Below are 26,513 nucleotides of genomic sequence, written 5' to 3'. Positions count from 1 at the left end.
CCTCTGTTACTGTGTTGGAACTCATTTGTAAATCTACTTTTATTTTGCTCCAAGGACACTGAAACTGCAAGCTTGCATTCAGGCTAAGCCTCGTCCAGACTTCATTCGATACTGTGCGGTTTCTTTCAAAGCTGGTTTCCACTATGAGTGATTCCTTTACCCATATTCATAAAATGTAGTTTTCTCACCACTTCAAATCATACATAATCCCCAACAGCCCCCTGCAGGCATAGTGATGAAACATTTTAGTGTTTCCCTTTTCTGTCTTTTCACTCTTCTTTAACTCTGTGATTCAGTTTTTGTCTTTCCTCCTACCTACCTCCAGCTGTCTCAAGAGCCCAACATCTCAGTCACTCTCTTCTCTTCAACTAATTTCAGAGTAACCCTCATTTCATTTCATCTTTCTTTTTTTTATCTTTGTAAAGAACTGATTCCTTTTCAGCACATTTGTAAATGGCCCACTGATGTGTTCTACAATCTAGTCAATTACTGTTTCAGCCGGCAAGACTCCAGGGATCCGGAACATACATGGCCTGAAGGTACCTATCTCAATAATTGTTTCAGCTGCCTTACACAGAGAGCGAGGGAGGGAGGGAGGAAGGGAGGGAAGTTGAGGCAAATGGATTGGCAACGCTGTGTTCCACTTATTGAAATGTCAATTGAAGTCAAGGCTCTCCTTTTCTTTCACTCATTTTCTTGCTCCCCTTGTCTATGTTTATGTATGGGGATGGCTGGCTGTACAGGGCCTGCCCCCCTTCTTCTCCTCCCTCCTCTGTTCTTGTTTCTTTCGCTGGTGAAGTCATTTAAGAGCGAGGTGTGATATCTGAAACCTTGATCCCTCCCTTCAGAGTATTATGATCCTCTCATTCCATATCATAAGAGCTTCAGTATTGGTTAGAGCTAAAATGAAGTCAATAAGGAGACGTCATTGTTCAGCCGTGAAATTGTCATTACAAGCCGCCCTCTGCCATTTACAAAGGGTCTTCCACAGACCTTCCTGTTTCATGTATGACATATGTTGCCATTGAAGCTCATTGCTAATTACCATGGGTTAAATGACTTGACACTTCCTCCATCTCTCCAGATAATCTATATCATATCCATCTCCATTTCAATAAGAAAATTATCCCCTCCCTAATACTCTAACTGCTTTAATCAATGTATCCTCGGAGGAGCTTTGGTAAAGACTACCCAACCGTTTCAGTTTTTTTAAGGTCAAAGGTCTGTTTTGAGAAAATGATGTTTTCTGAAAACCTCTCGTCCTCCAGTAATCTTTCCCCTCTTTCTCCAGTTTTAATATAAAAGTAATTGGCTGAGGGGAGTCCTGTGCACTGTTTAAATTAGGTCTTCTTGGGCACTAATTAAAGAGAGAATCCCTGTGCCTTGGTGGACCCTTCACAGCGGCCTTCTGACCTCAATTAAATTAGTTATTTTTAGTATCCTCTTTTCAGGGTCTTGTCTCTCCTTTTGTGTACAGTATCTGGGTTGAATGCAGAAGCCTTTGAAGAAAACAGAGATGCAGATGAAAAGATGTAAAAGAACAATATCACTCATGGGGCAGGGCATTTCATTTTTGGAACTCTTCACCAGCTTTTGCCCAAAATGTGTTTTATCTGCTGGATTTCTGGTGTAAGCCCGACTGTTGCACTATCACAAATATTTATGTTTCCTCTTCTTTTCTCCTTCTGCTGTCGGTCTTTCCTCTCCTCTATGTAGACACCTTTTTCTTCCTTCTCCTCCTGTCTCCCTTCTCTCCCACAAAAGCCAATTAACCTTCAGGCTGAACTGAGAGCTTGTGTTTTGTTCTTGTTCATCAGGGGGTCTGGCCATATGTCTGTCTATCTGCCTGTCTTTTGGCCTTGACCACTAAGTGTGCCTCTGTGTGTGTGTGTGTGTGTGTGTGTGTGTGTGTGTGTGTGTGTGTGTGTGTGTGTGTGTGTGTGTGTGTGTGTGTGTGTGTGTGTGTGTGTGTGTGTGTGTGTGTGTGTGTGTGTGTGTGTGTGTGTGTATATTTGTCCTTTCACATTTGTGTCTTGGTGTTTGCACACCTTCAGGTTAATACAAGACCTAACCCAGCCAACGACTGCACACATACTGTCCCAGACTCCATGGCTAACAACAGGTGAGCTTGTTGGGGCTTGGGGAGCATGTTCTACGACCAGGAATAAACTACAGTTGGATGATTGTTAGGAGAGAAGAAAGTCAGTGATACTTATTTTAGTGTAACCTTGCTGTGCTCCTTCCTCCAGCTTAAAAAAGTCATCTGCTGAGCTGAAGAGGATCTTGACAAACGGGCAGGTGAGTCTGTGTTTTTGGGTTTAGAGCGAAAATGGCCGCTGTTATCTCTCTGCTCCTGCTCTCACACCTGGTTTCACCTGATTAGATCACATTCTCACCCGTGTTTGACTCCTCTATTGATTTTCTCAGCTGCCAACTGTGGGCATGTTACACAGAGCGGATTTGGTTGTTGTCTCTTGTCTCTTCATTCACTTGTCCATACTAGAAACCAGGGATCTGTCGGTTGTCTTGCACAATCTCTCTCTCTCTCTCTCTCTCTCTCTCTCTCTCTCTCTCTCTCTCTCTCTCTCTATCTCTCACACACACACACACACACACACACACACACACACACACACACACACACACACACACACACACCACACACACACACCACACACCACACACCACACACCACACACACCACACACACCACACACTCACAGTGGTCAGGGAGACAATTAAGCCCTGGCCTTTCAGGTTCCTGCTGTAACATAGTGAACTAATTGAGCTGTTTCTTCTTCTCAATCTCTCCATCTATCTCCTCTCATTCTCTTCATCTCCCTCCTCTCCCAAAGTCAGCAAATCAAGTGAAATGAATTTAAGTGCAGAGGAGGGATGCATGCTCAGATGTGAGATGCCATTTTATTCCTGTAAAAAGATCAGTGTTGGAAACTTTATATTGATATTTTATCAGCCACAGTATGGAGAGGCGTTTAGACACACAAACTGGATTGAAACAGGCCACAGTCAGCCTGCAATTTGATTCAACATTAGACACAAATTATTCATTTATATGTTGTACTTAATACTCTTATGCAGTATCAACTAGGAAAATAATCACATGAGAAATGTAGCAATTTACAGCAGTTTTGATTCAGATTCCATTTATGGCATGCTTTTTATATTTTGCTTGTTGCACTTAAAACAATATTGCCTCTTATTTTTTTTTATTTTAACTTTATCACTTTTGTCAGTATGTTTATGCTAACTTGAGAAGCCAGTAATTTCCTTCAGTCAATTTTTTATTGTGCACACAATGTCATCCGGCTCCTGCTGATAGATTTTTATAGATGTAATCCTCGGTTCTTTGATGATGTGTAGTCACCTCAATTGAGTTAAATTAACATGTACTCTTTTCTAAACAGAGCTGCTAGTCTGGAACTGTTTAGTGAAGTTACGTTTTACTTTAGGAAGATTTGAACCAGTAATTTCAAAATGCCTAGGAGCAGAACTCCTGTGCTCAGACCTGCTATGTTAGATCATGCTAAAATGTCATGCGCAACACTTTTTTATCAAAGTGGCGCGGAACAACAACGGCAACAAATTGTCATTAAACTCTACATCAGTCACCCCCCTCCCTCACGTGAGCAGTGTCCTTTTATAAATTGGACAGCAAATGTTGTATTGATCCCTCCGTGTGTCCCTCTCTTTTCCTCCTCATGTTGCTGAACTTGGAGTGACCTGAGTGCTTGTCTTGTTTATAGCCTCCAGTGACATGGTAGTAAGCCCCCCCCCCCACTCCGTCTCTCTCTCTCTTTTGCTCTCTGTCTTGTTTTTGCTCATTTTCTTGAACCCATGTAGCTACACATATCCACTGGTTGCATGTCCTCATGTTATAGCAATCAGAGTACTTGTATTTAATACCTGTGCTTTTTTTGTTGCTTTGTAGATAAATGCCCAAGATATCAGCTATCAAGAGCAACTTGGCCATGGAAACGGAGGAACAGTTTACAAGTAAGTGTTTCCTGGCTTCACACGTTGAGACAGCGACATAACAAGGCCACTTTACAATAACAGAGACTGATACTGAAAAGATAGCTGCTCGAGCAGGCGAGGTAGTCTAAAAGATGTAAAAGATGTATTCAGGATGTCAAAGTGTCAGTGAAGTGAAAAAACAGGAAGAAAGTTTCAATTAACAGCCGGTATAAGACTGGTGTTACACAGGACTTTTGACTCTTCTATTTTCATTCTGCCTTTTTCATGATGCATAACTTAACAGGGTTTTGTAAAGGGCACAACTTTGTTCACCTCCTATTGTCTGTTCCCTCATGTGTCAATTTATCTCCCAATGTTTGCTGTGACATCTATCAGACTGGTTTGTGTCTGTAGCTGCATTTATTTATTCTAGGTTGAAGGTTGCCAACATATATGATATTGATTTGGGGCTGTAAGGTATGACAGCAATTGACCTGATCTGTCTATAGTGGAGCACTTTACCTGCCACGATAGAGGAGCTCCGTCCTCTCAGGCTAGACAAATGTATTACTGCCCTGCTAACATTATGACAAGGTTGGCATTTGTGTCGCTCCTTCAATCCTCCTTTTCCTCACCTCGTGTTTCCTCCTTCCCATCAATCCTTAGCTATTGAGCTGTTTTATTGAGATTGAAGTATTGATCACTGCTAAGACTAACCTTGACTTGATAGAGTGGTCTACCTCACACCTTCACACGTTCTCCGGCAAACCCAGTAAATTTCTAACCCAGCAAGTCCACAAGACTATCGTTTTTATATTCAACCCAGTCTTCCCAACCACCATCTTTTACTATTTTATGACTCTGAGATGGTTACATTAAGAGCCAATCTCTCATAGTGTAGGAGAGAAAGATTGCTGATAAGTTTGGCCCAAGAAATGGTTACACTGCAGTGGGGGAGGCCAATAATGCAAGCCCAACAACTTCTCAGTCAATTTAGCCCAGTGAAAAATCCATACACTTTGGTCCTGAAATTTTTATGGTTGGATGGAGAACATAAAAAAACATAAAAAAAGCAGCCAGGTTGTTCAAGCTTTTTTTCATAGATTGTTTTTTATATTTCTATTTGATGTATCTTGTTAAGTGAACTAGCGAAGGAGCCCACACATACTTTTCACCGGCTTCAACACATTCTGCCTCACAAATTCACAAGTACTAATTCTACTTTACATATTCTGTATTCTTTTTTTTCTTTTCGAAGTGTTAAATCTCCCCCAAACTGTCAAAATGTGAACTAAAAAACCTGTCATACTTGTGGTTACTACAGTAGATAAACCTCCACAACAAAAAGCTAGATGAAAAAAAGGTGATATGAATTTGGTTAATGGGTTTAACGACTTCTCAGTTCCATGAAGGCTACCTCTGCACATACACAAGTATTCCTAAAAACAGGTTTTTTTCTCTCTGTTTAAAAGAAATCCTGTCCACACTGAGTATTTCTCTCTCCATACGACAACACAGAGATTGTTGAAAACGCATGCATATGCATGCCAGGTAAGTAGGTAGTGAGAATGTGTTATCAGTCTCTTTTTGGCATTTTGAGCGAACGTTCTTTAAAGTGTATACGGATCGGTGAATTAATAACTATTTAGCTTGATATATTTATATTATGCTGCGGTTTAATGACTAAGAATAATGAGGTTTCCTTCTAAACATAAAATTAAATCTAACAGTAAAGAGCAGACATCAACAAACACATCAACAAACACCACCTGGTCACATGCACAACACATATAAACCACAATTTGCATGTGCAAGTATGTCATCATTTCACAGAACTTTTTTTGCTGTTCACATAAAAACAGTTTTGCATTTAATTTGCAATCATTACAGCATCATCTATTTTATCTGGTTAAATAAAACAAATATGTATTGAGTCTAAGGAAATTATTGATACACTCAGCAAAAACAAGATGAGAAGCTGCTTCATTTGTTCCTTTGTCCAGTTAGAAATGTCTGAATTTAGCAATACTTTCTTTGCATTGACAAACACTTTCTGTAACTTTAAGGCTGCCTGTAAGTTATTTTCCAAGCCCCTTGCAAGTCCATATTCTACAACTGTGTTTGTGCTTCCAAAATTCCCACAGCTGCATCCTTCCTGGTCTATTGATCCTTCTCTGCTGAGTCAGCTGCACCGTAAAGGGTTTGAGCTCTGCTATGAGAAGCTTCTTCCTTCACAAAAATTTGAGGAAAGTCAACTCTGACTCCACTTACCCAGTTTCCAAAATGACACTGGAGAGACTGACTTGATGCTGAAACATAATTAATCGGAATGGAGCCCCTGTTGAGACATTTCCAGCAAATCTGTTATCAAACTCTGTCCAGATGTTTCCACATGATGGATTTGACTGGTAAGCAAAAGCTTTGTGTAATGAAACATTAAAATCATTAATTCAATCCTCTAAGACAACTATACAAAACAATATTTGCTTTATCAAACAGATATTTAGTTTTTACAGAATCACTGAATACATATGCACTGAAGACCTGCCCTGTTTCTTGCATGCGGAAACCCTATTCTCTGTTCTCCGCAGCCTCTACGCTTTGGTTCAGCTTATATTAGGCTTATCACGTGTGAAAAGCACCACCAAACGCTTTCCACCTTTTAACCTCTTAGCCCATTTATGACCCAGAGCCATTTAGACTCAATTGGATGTTACCAACACCTCAGCTCTCTATAGCCACTCGCTGACCTAGCCATCCATCAACGTCAACCCTTGTTTTTTATTACTCACTCTCTCAGAGGTCCATCTTGTCCACCAATCTAAGTGACTCTGCGGCTTATAAATACAATAACAAGGACAAACAGGCCATTTTCGTGAGTCATGGATCCAGCGGTCCAATTAAAACCAGCACATTTGCCTTGTTGTTACAGAGGTGACATGTACTTAGACACTCATGGTTGTTTAAGGCCCTTTTTGTCCATTGATTTTGTGTTTTTTCACTTCATTGATTAGGTTGTTTATTGAAGAAGCCAACACCTTTTGTTAATTGGTGAAGACCGAGAATAGCAACTTAAAATCATACTCTTTACAAAGCTGATTGTTTCCTATGTCATATGATTAATTGTTCTTTTACTGCAAGTCATTTTTGGTAAGTGCAACATCAGATGAGGATGGATCAAAATATAGATGATTTTTATGTTAAATACGGAATCCAAATTTAGGCCTGTATTTTGTCTATGGCTGTGATTTAATGTCTTTCTTTTTCTGTTGACTCTAAAATGGGCTATTAGGTCAAACTGTCTAGTGGTGGAGCCTGAAAATGGGTAACCTGAAGTCCTGTTAAAAAAAAAAAAAACATACAGAATCAACTGTTTTAGTGTTTAACAGCCCTAAGCTCAATGATCATGAAATAATTATGATATAAAATAATTGTTTGAGGACGTATCCACTGGTGTTTAGTTTGACTCAATTATGTTCCAATTTATTCATCTTAAATGGGTCAAACATACAGACACAAAAATACAATTATGAAAAGAACAATCTTCTGCACATACATTACTGCAAGTAGATGTTGAAAGATGTTTATCTTCACAGTTCTTATTGATCTTCCCTGTTAGAGGCAACATTGACACACCCATATCTGTAGCCTTTCACTGTTACTTTTGTGAGGGTAGCATGATGTGGTATCTTTTTAACATGTCTGATTATGAGTGAATGCGAGAAACAGCTTCAAGCAATGCAAAGTGACATGAGCATCATTTCCTGTGCTGTTTGACTTCACTTGAAGAACAGCAGAGAGGGTGTGGAGAAATTTCACAGCAAATGGCAAACTAAGTTATCAAACAGTTGTCTTGATCTGTATTCACACATGCACTACATTTTTAAAAAGGTTTTAGGATGGGCTGCAAACACCTAAATTTGTCACCTTGACTTTCACCAGACTTTGTCCCGCCTGTACCTTTGTAGAACTTCGTCAAGGTAGATCAGCAGCAGTAGGTTAAAGTCTGAAAAATTCATTGGGGTGAGTGGGTGGGGATTAGGGATGCACCGATCCGATCCTGATATCGGATATCGGCCAGATCGGACTCAAAAAGCTAGCTCGGATATCGGTGACAAGGGGCCCATATATAGTGCCAATCCATATGGCAGATCTATTCATCTCAGTTCTATGCATTTCTGTGTTTACAACAGCCATGTGCGTCTCCTACCTCATCAGCACCGGCAGGTCTGTGCATTTTTGCCCAGCAGAGCATGATGGAAGATAACTACGAGGTGCATGTCACGCTTCTTTTGCCAACAACTCCGCCAGAAACTTGCAACATGTGCAGCACTAATGTTTCGACGGATCGGCTAGTATCAGTATCGGCAGATACCAAAGCCCAGGTATCGATATCGGTATCGGGACCTAAAAAGTAGGATCGGTGCATCCCTAGTGGGGATGATGACGTTTATGTAATATGTGCAATTGGTGGTATGTTACTGCACACACTGACGCTGCCTCTACTGTTCTCTGCATGTTCTTTCCCAATCAGTCATTGATATTGTGAATATGTTTGTTTGCATGTAGCATTGATATAAAGTCAAAGGCTATAAATGTCAGTCTACGCTTCTGCCACCATCTTGGATATCTCGGAAACATTACGGTTACTATGGCAACCCCCTTTTCATGTCATGTCCTGCCTCTTGTCATGCACCCCATCTCACTTAATAATCCGACAAGTGAAACTTTTTCACACTGTGAGGGATGTTTGGATAAGCAACTCTGAACAATTTCAAGAGCTAGCTGTCCAGACATTTTCAGGAGTGTGTATGTGAAAAGGGCTTGGTTGCTATTTCTTTCTCGGCCACAAGAGGCCCTTTCTCTGACGCCAGAAGCACTCACAGAAATTAAGAATAGGTGCTTTCACTTTTTGAACCACAGTAGGATGTGAACTAAAACAAAGATATTTTTTTTAATTTTTTTTTTCATTCATCAAATGTATTGGATACTTTGCTAGGTATATCTGTTACTAACTGCATGTCTGTGTTTAAGTTTCTGTCTGTCTGTGTGGGTCTGTTGGGAGAGTCGTTATATCTGTATCAGGGGAAATTTAGGGAGGGAGAAAGGCAGCCCATGTGATCTCCCATGAGGCAGTGTAAAAGTACCACGTTAGCCCTGATCCAGGAGGCCAGTCTCTCTAACCCACGGCCCCAACTTTAGAGACATAGAGAGAGGCCCTATGAATAGTGCATGATGGAGCTTTTATTACAGAGCGAGCTGGAGTGTAAATAAGATCCAGGCAATGGGGCACGTTTACTGGGGTCAGATCAGGTGGAAGTGGCGGGGGGCGGGATGGGGGAAGGTGGGGGCTATGTAACCTTGTCCCCATGTCTCCCGTTGTCACAAGCCTGTCACTGTAACTCATACAGGGATGCTCGGCCCTGAGGCGGTCAAGGGCAGTCTGAGTATAAAGCTTTTGCCAAGCAGTAGTCACACCATATCTGCAGTCATCAAACATGCCCTTAAAACATTTAACTTTTCCCAAACTCTTGTACATCTACTTTTTAACAATAATGTTGTATTGTTTACTTTTTACCCCATGAAAACTAAGAGTGACTTGTGAACATACCTGTGAATATGTGGCCTGTCATATCCACATTTAAGAAACCGAGAGGACTTTGTTGGTGCAGAAAAAGACTGAAAAGACGGTAAGCAGGTTTATTAAACAGACGTGATACTTTCTATAAAGATACAACAATAAAAACGGTCACAAACACTCTTGCACACAGGATCCCAAGTGAAGCATGAGGACTTGTTCTAATCTCTCTTTTGGGCTTCTTTCCACACACAACCTGCCTCGTCAGTGCTTAACATGTCTACCCCTGCGATCTTGCCTCAATTAACATTTTCTTCTTAATTAAGAGGCAGCAGTCATGCTTAACTGATATTGATTGTAGCTTAAAGGAAGACCTAGACATCAAACTGGAAACAAGGCCATCAGCCTTCTGTGCAAAGAGCTGTAGCCCAGAAAATATGGCTAAAGATCCAAAATACTCACCTTGACTGCTGGGGAACAGCAATGTGTGCTTAAAAAAGTGTATGCTTGAGTCCAATTTGTAAAGACAAACTGAGATTCTTTTGCCATTCAGTAGGTTATTTTTTATCTTTTGTGGAAGAACTTCTGGTCTGTTCTATGTGATGGTTGAAGGAACTTGTCACCAGGCTTAATACAAGAGTCATTCAAGAAGCAGACATCTTAGAAATTTCATCAGATATGAACCTACGACTGCAATTGAATTAAAGCTAGTATGGTGTAAGTGTTAATAAACACAGAATTTGAATGTTTGCAGAACATTTAAAGCCTATATTTACTTGAAAATATTGAAAGTGAAAAATATTTATGTACATTTTAAATCTGATGCCAGCAACATATTTCAAAAGAATTGGGACAGGGACAGCAACACACTGATAAAGTTTTGTAATGCTAAAAAGGGTTAAAACTGTGCCATGCAATGAGGAAACCACATATACAGTATATACATGATTCAGACACACTGGCGTCCAAGAGGAAAACTGTCCCGACTACTGAAAAATCAAAATGTGACATTCTTTTTGGAAATCATGTAAAAAAGCATGCCTTGCTTTAAAGAGCGGAGAGACCACTGGCAGTGCACAGTTAAGGAGCCATTAACATATGCATGCATAAGTGCAATATATACAGCACTTATACAACACTTTCTGGCCAGTTTGAAGTGTGACTAAAGAAAAGGTTATCTGTTTTTTATGGAACAGTTAGTCCTTTTTTATCAATCTCTGTGGTGAGTTTTGTCTTCAGTAGTTTTACACCGTGTTAAATTGCACATGTAGCTCATTGAATAACTACTGTAAGAGGCAGTGTTGTTTTAGATGTAGGTTAACACTTGATGTGGCACTAATAGGTCCCTTTAATTAAAAGCCCTGGCTAGTTTTGAGGTGTCTGGCCGAAGAGCAATGTGATACACCAATCTAAGACACATTAATCACACCTAGCACCATACACATTCTTTCTAGGAGACCTGCTGACAGGTGAGCAGCCAGGTATCGCATTCACTCAGTCTGCTTGTGTGCTAACTGGCCTGTGTGACGTACACTGCCCCTACCTCATCCCACTCACCTGACAGCTGTTGGACAGAATTTGTCCTTGAGGATTGTATGTTCAGAGGTCTAGAGGTATTGTCACTGGTGCCGTAAACTAACCTTCAAGGGCTGTAACTAAAGCCGATGTTTGGCATTAAGGAGTTTGATAATTAAATCATTACGGTGACGGTCTGTGGCTGCCGTATTACGTGCAACTCAAAACTCTGTCTGGAACATCCAGAGACAGGGATGACTGGATCTGGTTTTGTGTAGTGACCTCGGACCTCTAAGAGAAATGTTTGTTGTACTCATGTTGATGCTTCTTTTACTCATAAACTTAGACACCTGCTGAGCTTTTATCACACATTGAATTATATCCTTTAATTGCTCATTCTTTAAACCTCATCACTCTGTCACTGACATGTTTATTTGCATTTGTTTTTTGGCCCCCCTCTGATTTAAAGCCTGTCTGTTTTTTAATCACATCAGAAAAATTACCTGATACCGTGTGTCAAACCAATGTGTTATTTGACTGTTCTTGATAAGGAAAATATACATTACACTATAATAGAGCTGAAAACTGAAAAAAAAACAAAAAACAGTTTGAAAATAAAAACCCAAATGTTCATGTTGCCATCAAAATAATCAAGTAAGCAGTAAAGGTGTAACCATTCACTTCAGTTGTGCTTCTTGATATCCTGTGTTTCTTCCTCCAGAGCGTACCATCTTCTTGGCAAGAAGGTTTTAGCTGTCAAGGTAAGAACTCTTTCATAATCACATCAATATTTATTCTTTATAACTGACCCACATTCATAAAACCAGCAGAAGTTGTTTGTGTTGTTTATTAATTGCTGAACATTTACCTCCAAGGTCATTCCCCTGGATATCACAGTGGAATTACAGAAGCAGATCATGTCAGAATTAGAAATCCTCTATAAGGTTAGTTTTTAATTTTCTCCTCTTTTTAATTTCTTCTTGCCTTTGTTCTGTTGCTGTACCTCCATACCTTACTGTTAAAAAACCAAGAGTCTGACCACAGAGGTGTCATCTGTCCCCTCTGGTCTTACATCTTAAGCCAAGGTGGGATCAACAGTACATAGACAGTTAAAAACAAACACATGGACTGACTATGTGAGTTTCCTGATCTCTGTCTGTGAAATTCTTTCCTTATGGCATAAAGAGTGTGCTCTGCTAGCCTTCTTCCCATGGGGTTTGTGTAGATCATGAACAAAAAACACCAAAACCTTCCACCAAAACACATGAGCTCACTCTGCTTCATCACATGTTCAGGACATGTGTTGGGAAGTGGAGAAAAGCCCTTTGTTGTAATTTGTCAAATGCATCAAACTACCTTTCTTTGATAATCTTATGTAAACTTCTTGTTAGTTGTAGCTCAAGTTAGACTACACTATAGCCAATGGAGGCAGAAATGGGGATAGCTCCTCCAATTAATTCATCCAGTCTATGAAAAAAATTCAATTTATTGCTGGCTGCCAGGATGTGAAAATAGTTTTGAAGAGCAAATTAAAAAAAAACTGCATTCATAAATAACTTTATACCAGATCTCTAAATTCCTAATGTGGACGAAATGTGCAGAAATGTTTTGAATCACCATAAACTCTTATGATCATATCATCTCTTCTTTTGATTTCAGTGTGATTCACCTTACATCATCACTTTCTTCAGTGCCTTCTTTGTAGAGAACAGGATATCCATATGCACAGAATTTATGGACGGTAAGTTTTTCATCTACAAAAGCCTGTAGATCATAACTTTGTCACAGCCACAGCTGTGAAGGAGAGACTTCTGGGAACTGTCCTCTGTCTCTCTGCTGTGTGTCCATTTACACTTCTGCAGATCAGGAGAACGTATTTTTGCTGGAAGCTGCTTAGCATGCCTTGTGTGCTAAAAGCTACAAGGGTGTGATGAGTCTTGACTTAAGTGCATTTGTAGATGCGTTTGTATGTGTGTGTTTAGATTGGTGTGAGATGAGGGACTGTCTGTGTTTTTTAGGTGTGCATGTGTTTGTCCAAGTGTGTAGTAATGCAGTAAATCCCCTGTTTCACACATTTGTTTGCTCTTCAGCAGTCTGACCTCTCAGCACGCCTTACTTCATCAAACTTTTCTCTGAGCGGTCAGAGATTGTTGTACTTGGTCAGTGTAAACCAGACGTGTCTGTGTCTGACAGCAGAAGGAAACATTGATTACTTTGTCACCTTGTTGTACTGATATGACAAATTATTGTCAAAATGACAGTTTACATGTCAAGAAATGAAATTTTCTCAAAGTGAATGTGTTGATTATCATTTTGCAGACTTGAATACATCTTAGAGAATCCTGTAATGTGTCCTCTAAATTGGTCACTAAGGTAGAATTGATATCATTTTTACAATGTCCCGTGCTACATCACTGTCTTGAATATTAATTTGTATCTTGCAGGCGGTTCTCTGGATGTGTACAAAAGAATTCCAGAGCATGTGCTCGGAAGGATCGCAGTGGCTGTAAGTTTTCACCAAGTTCTCAATTGTTCCTGGTATTGCCTTGATTGCTCTGGGGAAATTATTTAACATTTTTTAAAATGTGTTTTTGAGTCTTTAGAAACATTTATTTAAGTGTGCAGTCTATTGAAGTGTGCCTTTAATTCACAGTTTCAGTGTAACCTGTTTTTGTTGGTTAAATACAGAGCAGGTCTGAAGAAAAAGTCATTCATTCTAGTAATAAAATAAAAGAACCACAGGTGTGAATTTTTTAATTAGCCTTTTTTTGATGAAGTGACGGACAACGTCAGTGTTGTTTTTTATTTTCTCCCTCCCTGTCTACACTCAGTTAAAACTAGAATTTGATCAAAATGGCCTTGATGTTGATAAATGCGTGTCTGTTTTCCACACTCATTACCCTTTGCCAGTCTTTACGTCTTCTTTTCAGTCTCCCTTCTTTGACTCTGTCCGTAATCAAACAATGACAGCGATTTAGTCAGTGTTAATTCTAATTCACAGCTTTCCCTCCCTTCCACCATCACAGTTGTTAATTATCACAGAAAGATAAGCACCCAAGAGGGTGTGAGTGTAGCTGCACTTTGCAGTTCTAGCACTTACACCACCACCTTTAGAGGCAGCAGGACTTCAGAGAGCTTTTGTGCATCCTTAATTTATCTCATAGGATGTCGTTAATCAGAGATGGATGACAGGAGCCTCAAAGCTACCATCGGCTTTCACAGCTCATGAAAGCTGAAAAAAAACATTGCAATAGTAAACACTTGGAAAGAAACAAAGAAAGAAATCTTTGTCACAGTGATGTTCTGGACTAGCAATGGAAAGTGGCTCATGACTCGTAACTGTCATTTTTACGTGTAACAGCTGTAAGGAGAAGCACCGAGGAGACACACTTACAATATGCCCTGGCATAGATTTTCGAAGAGTGCTTCTGTTATTTTGTCCGTAGTCTTATTAAAAAAGGTGACACCCAAAGTCTGTCACCAAACTTTAGGACTGGAGCCTTGATTTTTTTCAAAATCAAGGGCTCTTAGGATCATCACCACCATCACCTCTTTCACTGTGTCTTTCACTGCTGCTAGCTTAATTTTTCTGCATGAGGGAAGCTTTTCACACACAGCCAGAAATTGTGAATTCATAGCACAGAACTTTTGCATCAGATATTGCGGGAAACATAAAAAAATAATAATAATACATAACACTATGAATGAATGCTTCAGTAATCAGGCAGTGTGTAAAAAAGAAGTGCCTGTAAAATACCCAGATCAAAATCCAGGCTGGTACTTCTGAGAGTAAGGTTTCAAAATTGCCCAGAGTTTCCTTACCAGCGTGACTGTAGGGTTAAACAAGAAGAGTAATCAGTCTGAAGTAAACGCACCTTCTAGTATTCAATATGAAACAAGTAGTAGCATTTCTGATTAAAACTTCTGATTAAATCGACACCAATATAACTCGAGAGACAAGTGAGACAGAAAACACAGTAATATCCAAATCTGCCAATGTTACAAGGTGAGTCTATTATTTTTGACAATGTGTTATAGGAGCTTGCTGACCACCTCATTGGCATGTCAACCACAACCAACTTTTAAAATTTAAACAGGGTTATTCTACCGATCAGGTCAGTTGTTTGGTTCAACTGGTGTTATCCAGTTCATAATAACCTTGTGTAATATTTATTCAGCCACATCTGCTGCTTGTGACTCCTTGAGTTTTGTCTTAATTATTACCTATTTTTCTGTTGGTGACTCTAGGTAGTCAAAGGCCTGACGTATCTTTGGAGCCTGAAGATACTTCACAGAGGTGAGTAAAGTAGTGTGCAGGCTCAGTGTTATTAAAAAAAAAGAGCAGAGTTGATAAAGACAGGACACAGAGTGCTGATGTTGCAGTTCTTTCAAGCAGTTTGTCTCCACAGACGTCAAGCCCTCCAATATGCTGGTGAACACCCGGGGACAAGTCAAGCTCTGTGACTTTGGTGTCAGCACGCAGGTACACTGATTTGTTTGTGCAAGGATGATAGAGAGAGAGAGAGGGTGAGAGAGAGAGTGGATGAGACAGAGAAAAACAATAGACTCTGGCTGTGTCACCACCATCCTATGCAATCTGTGTGTGTTTGTGTGCAAAAATATATGTGCATATGGTCAACCTGTCAATCACTTCATTCATTTTCAACTCCAAACATCAGCGCTGTCCCAGGGGTCGTCCTCTCACATTAACTCCCCCCCCACACCCATTGTTCTGCAGCCACCGAAAAATCACTTGTTATAATTATGACCCGCACACACAGCGGCAGAGCCTCATTGATATGTATTCAGAGGATGTGAGGAAAGCGTGGGTGGCAGACAATAGGCCAGGCATTGTGTGTCTGTGTGTGTGTGGGGTGGAGTGTGTTGGTAATGTAATCATCAGGGAGAGACCTTCGACGCACCCCAAAACATCAACCCCGAGGACTCTGTATGCATGTATATGTTTGGTGAAAAGGGGACACAGACACCTTCCCCTCTGAGGCAAATTGTTATTCATTTTTAACCTCCTCTTTTCCTGGAAGCTCCAAGGTGAATTTTACACCCTGTATGTGTATCACTTTTACACACACTGACTTGTCCTCTGTCTTTGTTACACAGTTTTTCTGTTTACTTCTCTGTCACACATATGCACTCACCCTCCCTCTCTCACACTGAAGGGCCTGCTTAAAAAAAAAAAAAAAAAAAAAGAAGAAGCCACAAGGGAACCGACAGTCATTATCACAGTCCTGTCATTGATGGCATGTGCCACACACACACACACACACACACACACACACACACATGCCTCCTTTTCTGTCGGCGTCTCTGGGTAGTTCTGTTTTGTTGTTCTGTTGTGTGAGGGTGGCGAGCAGCCCAAAATACTAACTTGACACATTAATATATTTACATGAGGTAATTGAGGTCCAGTTTTTGTCTTCTTTATTCCCTAATGTTGGACAATGGAGTAATGAATCCCAAAGTTATTTATTTGGGTTAAGTTGGTGTGTCTCTGTTGGTTGAATTGCCTGAATTTATCATGATGTGCTGCACAATCATCCTAATATCCACCTTTCATTTACAGTTGGTAAATTCCATTGCCAAAACATATGTGGGAACTAACGCATACATGGCGGTGAGTGATATTTTTATAAGGCCCTATAAAATCATTTTAAAGTTGCATTAATAAATACACCTGTGTTGTTTACTGTTTGTTTATAAGATATGTTTGTGTTTGCACTACAGCCTGAGAGGATATCAGGGGAACAGTATGGTATCCACGCAGATGTCTGGAGTGTGGGGATCTCGTTCATGGAGGTACGACAATTCATGCATTACACAATAATGAAAACTGTGAAGCTCATTCATGAAGATGTTGCTAAGTTCTTACAAATGTGATCTATTGCATTTATTATGATGAAGAGTAAGGAATCATACACTTGAAATTGCTACGTTTTTAAAATTTTATTTCTGCCTGTTGCTTATTTGATGATTTCAAATGGGATCTTATTTTCCTGCACGGGGGAGTCCATACAGATAGCCCCTTTCTTCACTTTTCACAACCTCATAGCTGTACATTTTCAAACAGCTGACAATGAAAAGAAACAGTAGAGGCCACAGTGGGTGACATTTATTATAGATACTAAGTATTGTAATTTAAGTGGTATGAATTATTCCTTTATAACTTGATATGTTTGAGAAAATTGCCCTCTGTCCTCTTGCCTTTTGTTTCCGTAACTATGTTTCCTGCCTGCTTGTTAGACTTTTTGTGCACATTTTGTTGTTTTTGACTATTAGTTTGTTTTAGAGGCCTCATGAACTGAACACCAAAAACACCATCTACATGCTTGTGATAACAAATGTTAGCAGGAAAGAAAGTGAGACGTGTTTGTTGCATGGTTTTTTTTTTGTGAACATGTACCTGAGCATCAGTATCCCTGTTCATCTCTTGTACTAATGGAGTGCTTTACTGAGACCCGATGATTATGAATAACATTTTAATTTCAGTACAACACTTCTCTGGTCTTTTGTCCTTCCACCGGCGTTATTGATTCTCCATCTGTTTCTGTCCGCAGGTCTCCTTCTGTAGTATAACAAATGATTTGGACCTCTAGCTTTCCTTTGTTTGTCAATAACGTTTAATGTCATTACAATAATAACAGTAATACATGATATCACAGGGATGGAGACCTGTCAGAAGTATTGACATGATCTCTGTGTGATAAAGATGAAGTTTTATAGAGATAGACCCCCTGCCCGTCTGCTTTCTTCCTAGCTGTTGATGTGTGCATTAAGCTAAATGAAATGGCTTTGCAGCCCCTCTCAGTTTGAATTGATCTTTAGCCTACTAGTTGGTCTATTTATGTCCGAGAAAATACTGTGGTGCTTTTGACGTATTAATATCGTAATGCTGCCAATAAGCTGGGCAGCTGCCCTTGACTGGGATGAAAAATGCCCCCCCACAGTGAATAGCAAAATGTCAGGGAGAGCTGTCACCCACCCCCCAGCCAAAATAACACACACATATAACATACCACCATCCCACAATCCCCTTGTCCCTCTCTTTTATCCCACCATTTTGTTCTCTGCAGGTGGTAATCGTGGGGGGGTTATTAACTAATAGCTGATGTTGTTTGATGAGGAAGTGTTATCAGCGGGTGGGCACTAAGCTTACCTCAAAGACTGAAAGTCTCAAGTTCTGCATGCTTCAGTTGCTTTAGCAGAATTTTCCCTCCATGGCTTTAACTTAAATTCCATCCCATTTGGACAATTGTAATAAAAGGGTGCATATATATTAAATCCCATGTACAGTATATACAATATGTTAATTTTGAGTGCGTGTGTAATGAAGACAAATTCAGCATCCACACAGCATTTATTTCTGTGGAGCGTGGAATCTTTATTGCTGCAACTCTGAGTCCATTGTTTCTTCTTCTGATATCATGACAGTTTGAATTATATTGTCAGAGGTGTATGCTGTCCACACCAACACATATACACACACAAGATCACACAGAGTTTATTTAGGAGGTTGGACAAAATTCAAGACATAGTCCAAAATAAAGACTTAATGAAGCTTCAATTGAAGCTTTAAGGAGGGTTTGTTTTATTAAAAAAATTATATTTTGTTTTTATAAAAAGCATCCTTCTCTTTTTTATGCAGTTGGCGTTAGGGATGTTCCCGTATCCACAGGTGAGTTATTTTCTCTCTTTGATTTGTTCTTATTGATCATTCTTAATAAGATTCAGATATGTTCATAAGAGCAGATGTATTAACTTTGCAGTTGTTGTAACTTTGCTTCCATCACTTTGACCATGTGTCAGCAGTGTCACTGACAAAAGGATGACTGTTGTTTTAGTACTGTGAAACTTGTGAGCAGGCTGTAGCTGGGCCAATCAAGTTTTTGAAGCACAGTTTGATTCATGTCACAATCAGGCACTTGTACCCTCCTGGTCTTAACAGTTCTTTTGCTTTAAATGTTTCCTAAAGAAAACAGGGTTGCTATAATAATTACTTTGGTTGATAGGAAAATCATTATTTGTTTTTTTTTTTCACATTTGATTATGTGAAAGGATTTATTAATATATTTTCTAAAATACTTAATGTCATCTCTATTACTCCCTTGATTAAATGTTCAGTATTGATATACTGTGTCTTACATGGAAATGTACTGTTTGGATACATTTTTTGTCCTCATTGCACTAAGGTAAAAATCCTGCTCAAATGTAATTGCCGAACACAGAAGTGACTTCACAATCCCATCAAGTCTTAATTAGCCCTTTTAAGATGGGTTTATCTCACTAATCCCTAGCTGAGCAATCTAAATCTGGTTACCTTAGGTTACCTCCTGGCCGCCCTGCTTTACCAAATGTGAAGGCACGCATTTTATCTAATGAGGAGTTCGTTCTTAGAATGATTCTCTGATTGTGAGGAAATCATGCTTAAAAAAGTTAGGATTTATTAATTGAAAGGATTTTAATTTGAATCTGTAATTTAAATGGTCAGCCACTGATACACAATATAACTATGCATGAAATTTACAGTTTGATGGATCGGTTAGTCAAATGAAAATTACGGTTAACATGAAGAAGCAAAGTATGATGTAACCCCCTCAGTCTGCCCAGGGATTGTGTCAGTGATTGCTTTCTTTCAGCATGGCAACTATTTATCCTGGCAAAAGGAGACCAGCTTACAAAACGATCAAGCTGAATGTCATACAGTCTTCTTTTTTTTTTTATCTCAGTACCACTACAGTATCATAAGTGTTGTGGCTGTTACATCAGGTACCTCTGTTTGATGTAACCCTCTTAATGTTATACATTATGTGCTGAGAGACATCCAAATGTTTGTAACAAGAATTAATTCAGCTTCTAGTTCAACAGGGAAGCACCATCTGTGAAACACACTAGAGTCGTAATGTAGCTCCTCTCTTATTCTCTGTGATGATTGTTAATTCTTGAGCCGTGATGTTAAAAGCATTTGAAAAGCTTTGTGCATGAGAGCAAAGGTGTGTTTATACGAACCTTAAATTGCACGGTGATGTAAATGTCACACAATGATCAATCTGTTACTCTGCATGTGTATGACGACAGCCTGGGGCGTGTCTGATTTTTAAGTGTGGTTCTTGCCTTCATTTAATGCTTCCATTATCATGTTAATTGTGAGCGTAGTTCTGCAAATGGATGGTAATTTACTTTACACTCATTGATATAAATAGAGTATACAAAATAGAATAGATACACCTCTTAGTTTATAGATTAGGCTCTCCAGTGTTACGCAGCTCCCCTCATCTCAGTGTTAATTTTCCCCTAACTCCATATGGTACTGCAGACACTTCACCTGCAGGCTGTAGCAGAGCGGTGTGGCGAGAGCGCACAGATCCAGCTTGTCAGGCGCAGCCAGCCAAAGTCCTCGGGCCTAAGCTGTCATTTTTGCAGACGCTGGCACAGCTGTCTGTGCAAAACCCCCTGCTGCACTTCACAGAGAACACTTTAGTACAGACTGAGGGAGAAGTTGGAAACAATGAGAGAGATTACAAGAAAACCAGTGGCTGCCTGGTTTCCTCTGTGTTTGTTCTGTTGGCTTTCTCTCTCTGTAGTTTGTTTCATGAAGTCGTCTTCATTTTTAACTTTATCACCTGTGATTCCTTTTTCACAACAGCAGGCTGAGAAGACATGTAAACAGCATAGCACATCATCAAAATGATACAAAAGAAACGTGCTGTTGTTACTAATCCACATTGGCAGAAACCAGCTGCACTCACCGAAAAATAGTATAAGTGGATCTCCATTAAAGAGGAGAGGTATTAAAACAGTCGACGGAGTAAGAGTGTTTTTCTGCAGAGCCTGTTATTGTCAGAATGAACAGGTAAGCAAGGAAAAAATTAAGGGGTGATCAACCAATGGTAAATTAAACGATGATAGTGCTGTTCTCCCACACGGACAATAAGGTCAATATAAAGAATTCTAAATGTGTTGCCAAATTGGAGGAGTTTAAGGTACAGGATAAGTTGTTGGGATAATTTGTATTTTTAAAAGATAATTGAGGCTTTAGTGTCCATTGTTCACTTTTTTCCAGTGTGTGTAAGCGTGTGCTTGCCTGTGGCTGGTATTTGTGGAGGTGTAGTTGATGCATTATCTCATTCATCCTTTCGTGTGTTTGTATGCACGCACAGTAGAATCATCGCTTCATGTTTGTCATGACTAGAAATGGTGTCTTTAATTCCACTTCACCACATGTCGGGATTCATTTGCGTCCTTTGTCAGGAGTTAATGGAGTTTTTTGCACGGCTCGCTCTAAAAGTCTTTGAAGACACCAGACCTGATTTGATGTGTATACAGCCGCCAGCGATATTGCTTCTGATTGATTTGTTGTCTTTTGTTTGTTCCATAGTTGTTTTTGCTTCTCGATTTTGTCCTTTTTTTCCCTCCAAATTTGAATTTATTTCTGGATGAAATATGTCAGTTCTTTGGTGTGTAGGTTTCAGGAGCTTCCTTTACACATCACTGCATCCATCAAAAAGAGAAATACTCTCACTTATTTTGATTTTTCTGTTCGAATGAAATGAAAAAGAAATTATTTTGTGGCATCATGCACATTGTGTCTCTGTAGATTCTCAGCACCCTACACCAGATCTAAACTTACACTTTGTGTGGCCCTTCTTCATTAGTTAACATTCTGTTAAGACTATTAAACCCCTATTCTTTATTCTGGTTCTTTCTTCTCAATCATATGTATTGGGAGCTTCACTTCACCTCTTATGTTCAATGTCATGTTCATTCTTCTCACCAAAACTTTCCCTGTACCACCTAGCCTTATTTTTGCCATCCCTACATGCAGCTTGTGGGTGATAGATTTATGGTGAACATTGTAATGTAGCTCATTCTAATAAATCACCAAGTTGAATGGATTTAAATTGATCACCTGAGGAGTATCAGAAGAAACTGCAGTCTGTGGATGTTTTTAACAGCCTGTAATGTGAAGCTGGCGACTCTGTGGCTAAGAACAAAAATAGCCCCCTCCATTATCTCTGGTCTTATGATGGTGCCCCTTTGGTGGAGGGGAAAAAACATCTTAACCTTCAAGTGCTTCTTGATTTGCTTTGAGAAACAAACAGAAATCAGACATCAAAAATTAAATTTGTGACTTTTAATTTTCACTCTCTGATATTTTCAAATAATGATTGAAGGTTGTTGCGGCTCTTATTAACATGCTTCTACATCTCAGAAACACAAGAAGATGCCACACTGACTTGTCAAACATCAGTTTGTTTGTTCTTCTAAGATCAGGTGTCAGAAAATGGTTTGAAGGAATGTTTCATTGGAGAGTCTTTTTGAAGTATGAATGTTACATTAAACAATGCTCAGCCTCAGGACGAACATCCTGATAATGGTATGTCTACAAGATAATCAGCCCACAGTGACGAGACTATGTGAAGAGATAAAGATAAGGAGAGATTACCAAACCTGTCTTTCTGATACGTGGTCAAGCTACCTACTACGAGAAGAATAAGTGCTCAATTATGCTTGGATAAGTTTGTCTCCCACTATCCAATTTCAACCCCTGGAGCAGCACGCAATTTTGTCCTAGTAATTATTTCTGAACAAATTAGTTTTCCATAGTTGCCTTTAATGTGTCTGAATCAGGCAAAACTGGATATAAAGGCAGTTTAGGAGTCTCTTGGTATTTGCAGAGTGTGAAAACCTGTATTTAATTGAGTGAATCAATAAGTGCTCTAATGCACTGTCAAAAGGCTGAGAGAAATGAGCAATTTATTTACCAAACAGTATCAGACTTATAGCTGAGCTGATTTTTCATGCCTTTGATCGTTTCCTCTTTATGATACAGTTATTAATACGGCTCTTTAGAATTTAAACTGATTGTCATTAAGATTTCAGTCCTGATGGTTTTAAATAGAAACCTAAATACTTCATATTGTGTCACTGTAGTGTCATTTGTAGACTTTATTATCTGTCAGCGAGTAGGTCTTTTACTATAGCGTAATTACGTTCCTCAAAGTCAAACCTACCTATTTGAAGTTAAATGTAAACATTGATAATAACAATAGTAACACTATTGTATTGGTTATTTGTTGCTGCACTGTCAAAAATCTGCTCCCATATCAATTTTTCATTTCTTGCTCGGTGAAAAAAACGAAACTTTTAATTCAATGTGTTATATTATAAATGTCGGTAACACACCATGTGTTGACCTGTTTGTTGTCAGTGTTGCACTTGTGAAACTGAGCATGCTTTAAGCTTGCTCATGTTGTTTGTAACAGTTATTCTACAGCCTAGCACACCCGGATAACCTGCAGGGCAGGAATAAAGTACCACTCTGAAAAGAAGCATCAGTGGATTTTACCCCCATTCTCCACAAATGAGAGCAAGACCATTAACATTTGTGTGTTTTCATTATGTAAATGGTGTTAACGCATACTCACAAATTGCCAACAGGAAAGCAATAATTTTCTCCTAGTGATCATAATGTGTCCAAGTGCATCATCTTGATTATGACACGCTAATTACATATTGCCTCGTCTCGTCTTCTCTGTCTTGCCCTACAGATTCAGAAAAACCAAGGATCTTTAATGGTAAGTTTTATTGCATTAGAGTAGCAGAAAAGAAAATAAGTCTCCCACACTATAGTCTGTTACTCATGGTTGGCTTTCTCATTTAAAAAAAAAAAACTCAAAATGCATTTTTGCAATGAAATATTAGATCATGCTTAAACTGCTGCTATTGCATTAGGTGCCATTATGGAATAATAAAAAACTTAAAGGAGCTGAAGGATGGCTTTGCCTGAGCTCGCTGCATTTGATTAATCTAAGCTGATTTTTCTTATTGCCAGGAAATTCCATGTAGGCTAACATTTTTTCTTCATCTGTGTGTCTCCACTTCTAGCCTCTCCAGTTACTGCAATGCATCGTTGATGAGGTGAGTCGTCGTCTTATGTGCTTTTGCATCTAAAGTCAGTCCTAATGGCCCGGAAAGCTTATATTTTGTTTCCTAATGAAGCAAACCACTCAGGCGGCTTTGCTCCCCACTCACTCAGCCCTTCACCCCATGAAACTGCCTCAGGCAAAACACATATGCACCCGCACATTACTGCAGAGGTTGGACCTGTCATGAGTGACACTCGCAGCAACACAGCTCTGAATTCTGTATACAACAGTGACGATACCAAAGCAGATGAAAATATGTGTAATCAGGGCTGTTCTCCCAGCTGCACTGGATGTCTTTTTGTCTTAATAAAAAGACGGAACACAAAAAACCCAACTTAAACTTTGATAATCGTACATGAGCACTAAGAACCAATGTTGGGGGGTCGCAATTTAAAAACTAACATCTGTTTTGTTTTCCTTTTTAAAGATGCTCCAGCAAAATATAAGAAAAAATGCATATGAAAGCAACAATCCGATATTTTTTAGATCATTAGAGAGCCTTTAAAACCTACAGCAGCTACAACACAGTGCAGCCTATCCTCAGCTGAGTTTTGGGTTTCTTGATCTTTGGACTGCTATCTTTTATGGTCTGTTTACATGAATGTGTAAGCTCACATGTTCCTACAGTTTCATTAAAAGCAGCCATCACCACCTTTCCCTTCTCATCAGCACACTGAAAGAAAAATCACATCCCTTCTCTTTCCTGAAGTAGCCCCCCCAACGCAACAGCAGCCATATCATTCATTAAACATACAATGTCACTTGTCTTTAACTGCCTATAGATAGGCCTTAATTAATAATTAAATGCTTTTGGGTTGTAATGGATTGACCCGGGCTGAACTGTTCATTAGTCAGCTAGACAGAGGCATCGCTCAAACTACTTTTTCTGTGCCTTGTCCTGTCCTGTCCCTCCACTCGAGGCAAGAGAACATTTTTTGTGTCCCCAGTGAGCCAGCACTTCCTAACTGTCCCAGCTAATGTAGTGTTTTAGACAGAGAGACAAGAATATAACCACTCTGCGGAAAGATGAAGTTGCTAAGAGAGAATTTAAAGGTTCAGTGTGCAGTAGATTATCCAGAGAAGTGCATACCATAGTGTTTGTAGTTTGTTGCCAGTTATAGGACTGATTGCACTTTGTTTACTTGTGCACAGAGGCTTGTCAGAAACCTAAAAGAGCTTTTGTTGAAGGACCATTTGATCTATTGTATATTGCTCTCTTTCCTGTTGGTGTGTTCCATCCTACCTTAAGCATGCAGGTGTGTACACGCTACTTATGAAACATAGCCTTACTCTCAGGATTTCAATGATTTTTATTAAAGGGTGTGTGGAGATTTTCTTTTCTGAGTAATGAGTATTGCTCAACAACTTATGAGTACTAATTTATTGATTCATTTCATTGAGAAATCTGGCACCAAATTGAACTTCTAACGGAAACAATCTTTCATTCACAGCTAATTCTGGAGATCGTTAAACTTAGCAATTCTGATCAGCATTTGATTTGAATCAATCATTCTGACATTATTGACATTGATTGTTGACATATAGGGATCCTGATCTACTGTGGTTGATTTTTAGTTTTTTTCAGATTTTGATAAAGAACAGTTTGTTGAATGAAGAGGTGCAGTGTAGCTCTGTGATTTGCCTTTTTATTTGTCCTGTGTGTAAGTACTGATGTGAGGGAACTTGTAAGGTCCTGTGATGTTTTTAATTTAATGCTCAAGGATTTTTCATCGGGCATAACACACCTGACTTCAAGATAATGGCAGGTATGATAAATTATGCCTGACTAGCTGACAATTGCTTAGTATTGCCCATTAGTACATTCTGTAGATGTGATCCTAATACTTTTAATTTTCTTAGGTTGTGGTTGTTATCGTATCGTGTGCAACGTATCCGCTGGAGATTTGAAAGTTGCTCTAACGGCTGAATGACTAATAGGCTCCCGTGAGTGGATCATTAATATTATTGCAGCTACAAGTTTCGTGCTCAGTGGGGGGATGGAGTGTGACAGTCTGCCTCTCTTTTTCCTTTTCTGCTTCACAATGAGGCATGGCTAAGAAGGACTCAGCCGCAAGATTTGAGTCTCCTGAGCTCAGAATAAAGATGAAATGAAATCAGGGATTGACATTAGGTTCAAATATTGAAATGTAGACGGATATAACCATTCAAAAAGATCTGTAGCATTCATCTGAGTCTCAAATACTAAAGGTGACTGAACACATGAAAAGTAGTCCCAACACAGATTCTGTAATAATTTTTATTTTGTAAGCAGAGTGGCCTTGAAATTCCTGAAATTACTTGAATGAATTGTAATAGAAATTTCAACTTATTGAACTGAAATTTTTGGTCTTGAGAAGTAATATTTGTTGTTGATAAAAGGGCAAGGGCTCAGTATGCATGATGGTTTTCACCTGTTGTTGAATTCTCAGACAGCCAAGATGTGATTAAGATTTTTGTGTAGTCAGTGAATCATGGCTAGAATCTTGTAAATGTAGGACTAGTGT

At 39.3% G+C, this 26,513-nt stretch overlaps 1 protein-coding gene across 2 annotated transcripts in view; it reads left to right on the top strand.

The window, feature by feature from the left end:
- map2k5 (mitogen-activated protein kinase kinase 5) overlaps window positions 1-26,513 on the top strand; it is a 59,095-nt gene that overhangs the window by 8,565 nt on the left and 24,017 nt on the right. For both annotated transcript variants that reach the window (XM_034680011.1, XM_034680010.1), the window contains exons 5-19: window positions 499-539; window positions 2,055-2,122; window positions 2,250-2,298; window positions 3,950-4,014; window positions 11,790-11,829; window positions 11,944-12,012; window positions 12,728-12,809; window positions 13,513-13,574; window positions 15,317-15,365; window positions 15,478-15,551; window positions 16,650-16,700; window positions 16,811-16,882; window positions 18,729-18,758; window positions 23,632-23,658; window positions 23,969-24,001. In XM_034680011.1, the coding sequence (XP_034535902.1) occupies window positions 499-539; window positions 2,055-2,122; window positions 2,250-2,298; window positions 3,950-4,014; window positions 11,790-11,829; window positions 11,944-12,012; window positions 12,728-12,809; window positions 13,513-13,574; window positions 15,317-15,365; window positions 15,478-15,551; window positions 16,650-16,700; window positions 16,811-16,882; window positions 18,729-18,758; window positions 23,632-23,658; window positions 23,969-24,001 (812 nt within the window). The remainder of the gene's footprint in view (window positions 1-498; window positions 540-2,054; window positions 2,123-2,249; window positions 2,299-3,949; window positions 4,015-11,789; window positions 11,830-11,943; window positions 12,013-12,727; window positions 12,810-13,512; window positions 13,575-15,316; window positions 15,366-15,477; window positions 15,552-16,649; window positions 16,701-16,810; window positions 16,883-18,728; window positions 18,759-23,631; window positions 23,659-23,968; window positions 24,002-26,513) is intronic.

The sequence above is a fragment of the Notolabrus celidotus genome, chromosome 3 (genome assembly GCF_009762535.1).
Source record: "Notolabrus celidotus isolate fNotCel1 chromosome 3, fNotCel1.pri, whole genome shotgun sequence".
NCBI lineage: Eukaryota > Metazoa > Chordata > Actinopteri > Labriformes > Labridae > Notolabrus > Notolabrus celidotus.
Note: the sequence above shows the minus strand (reverse complement) of the source record. Positions and strands in the feature narration are given on the sequence as shown.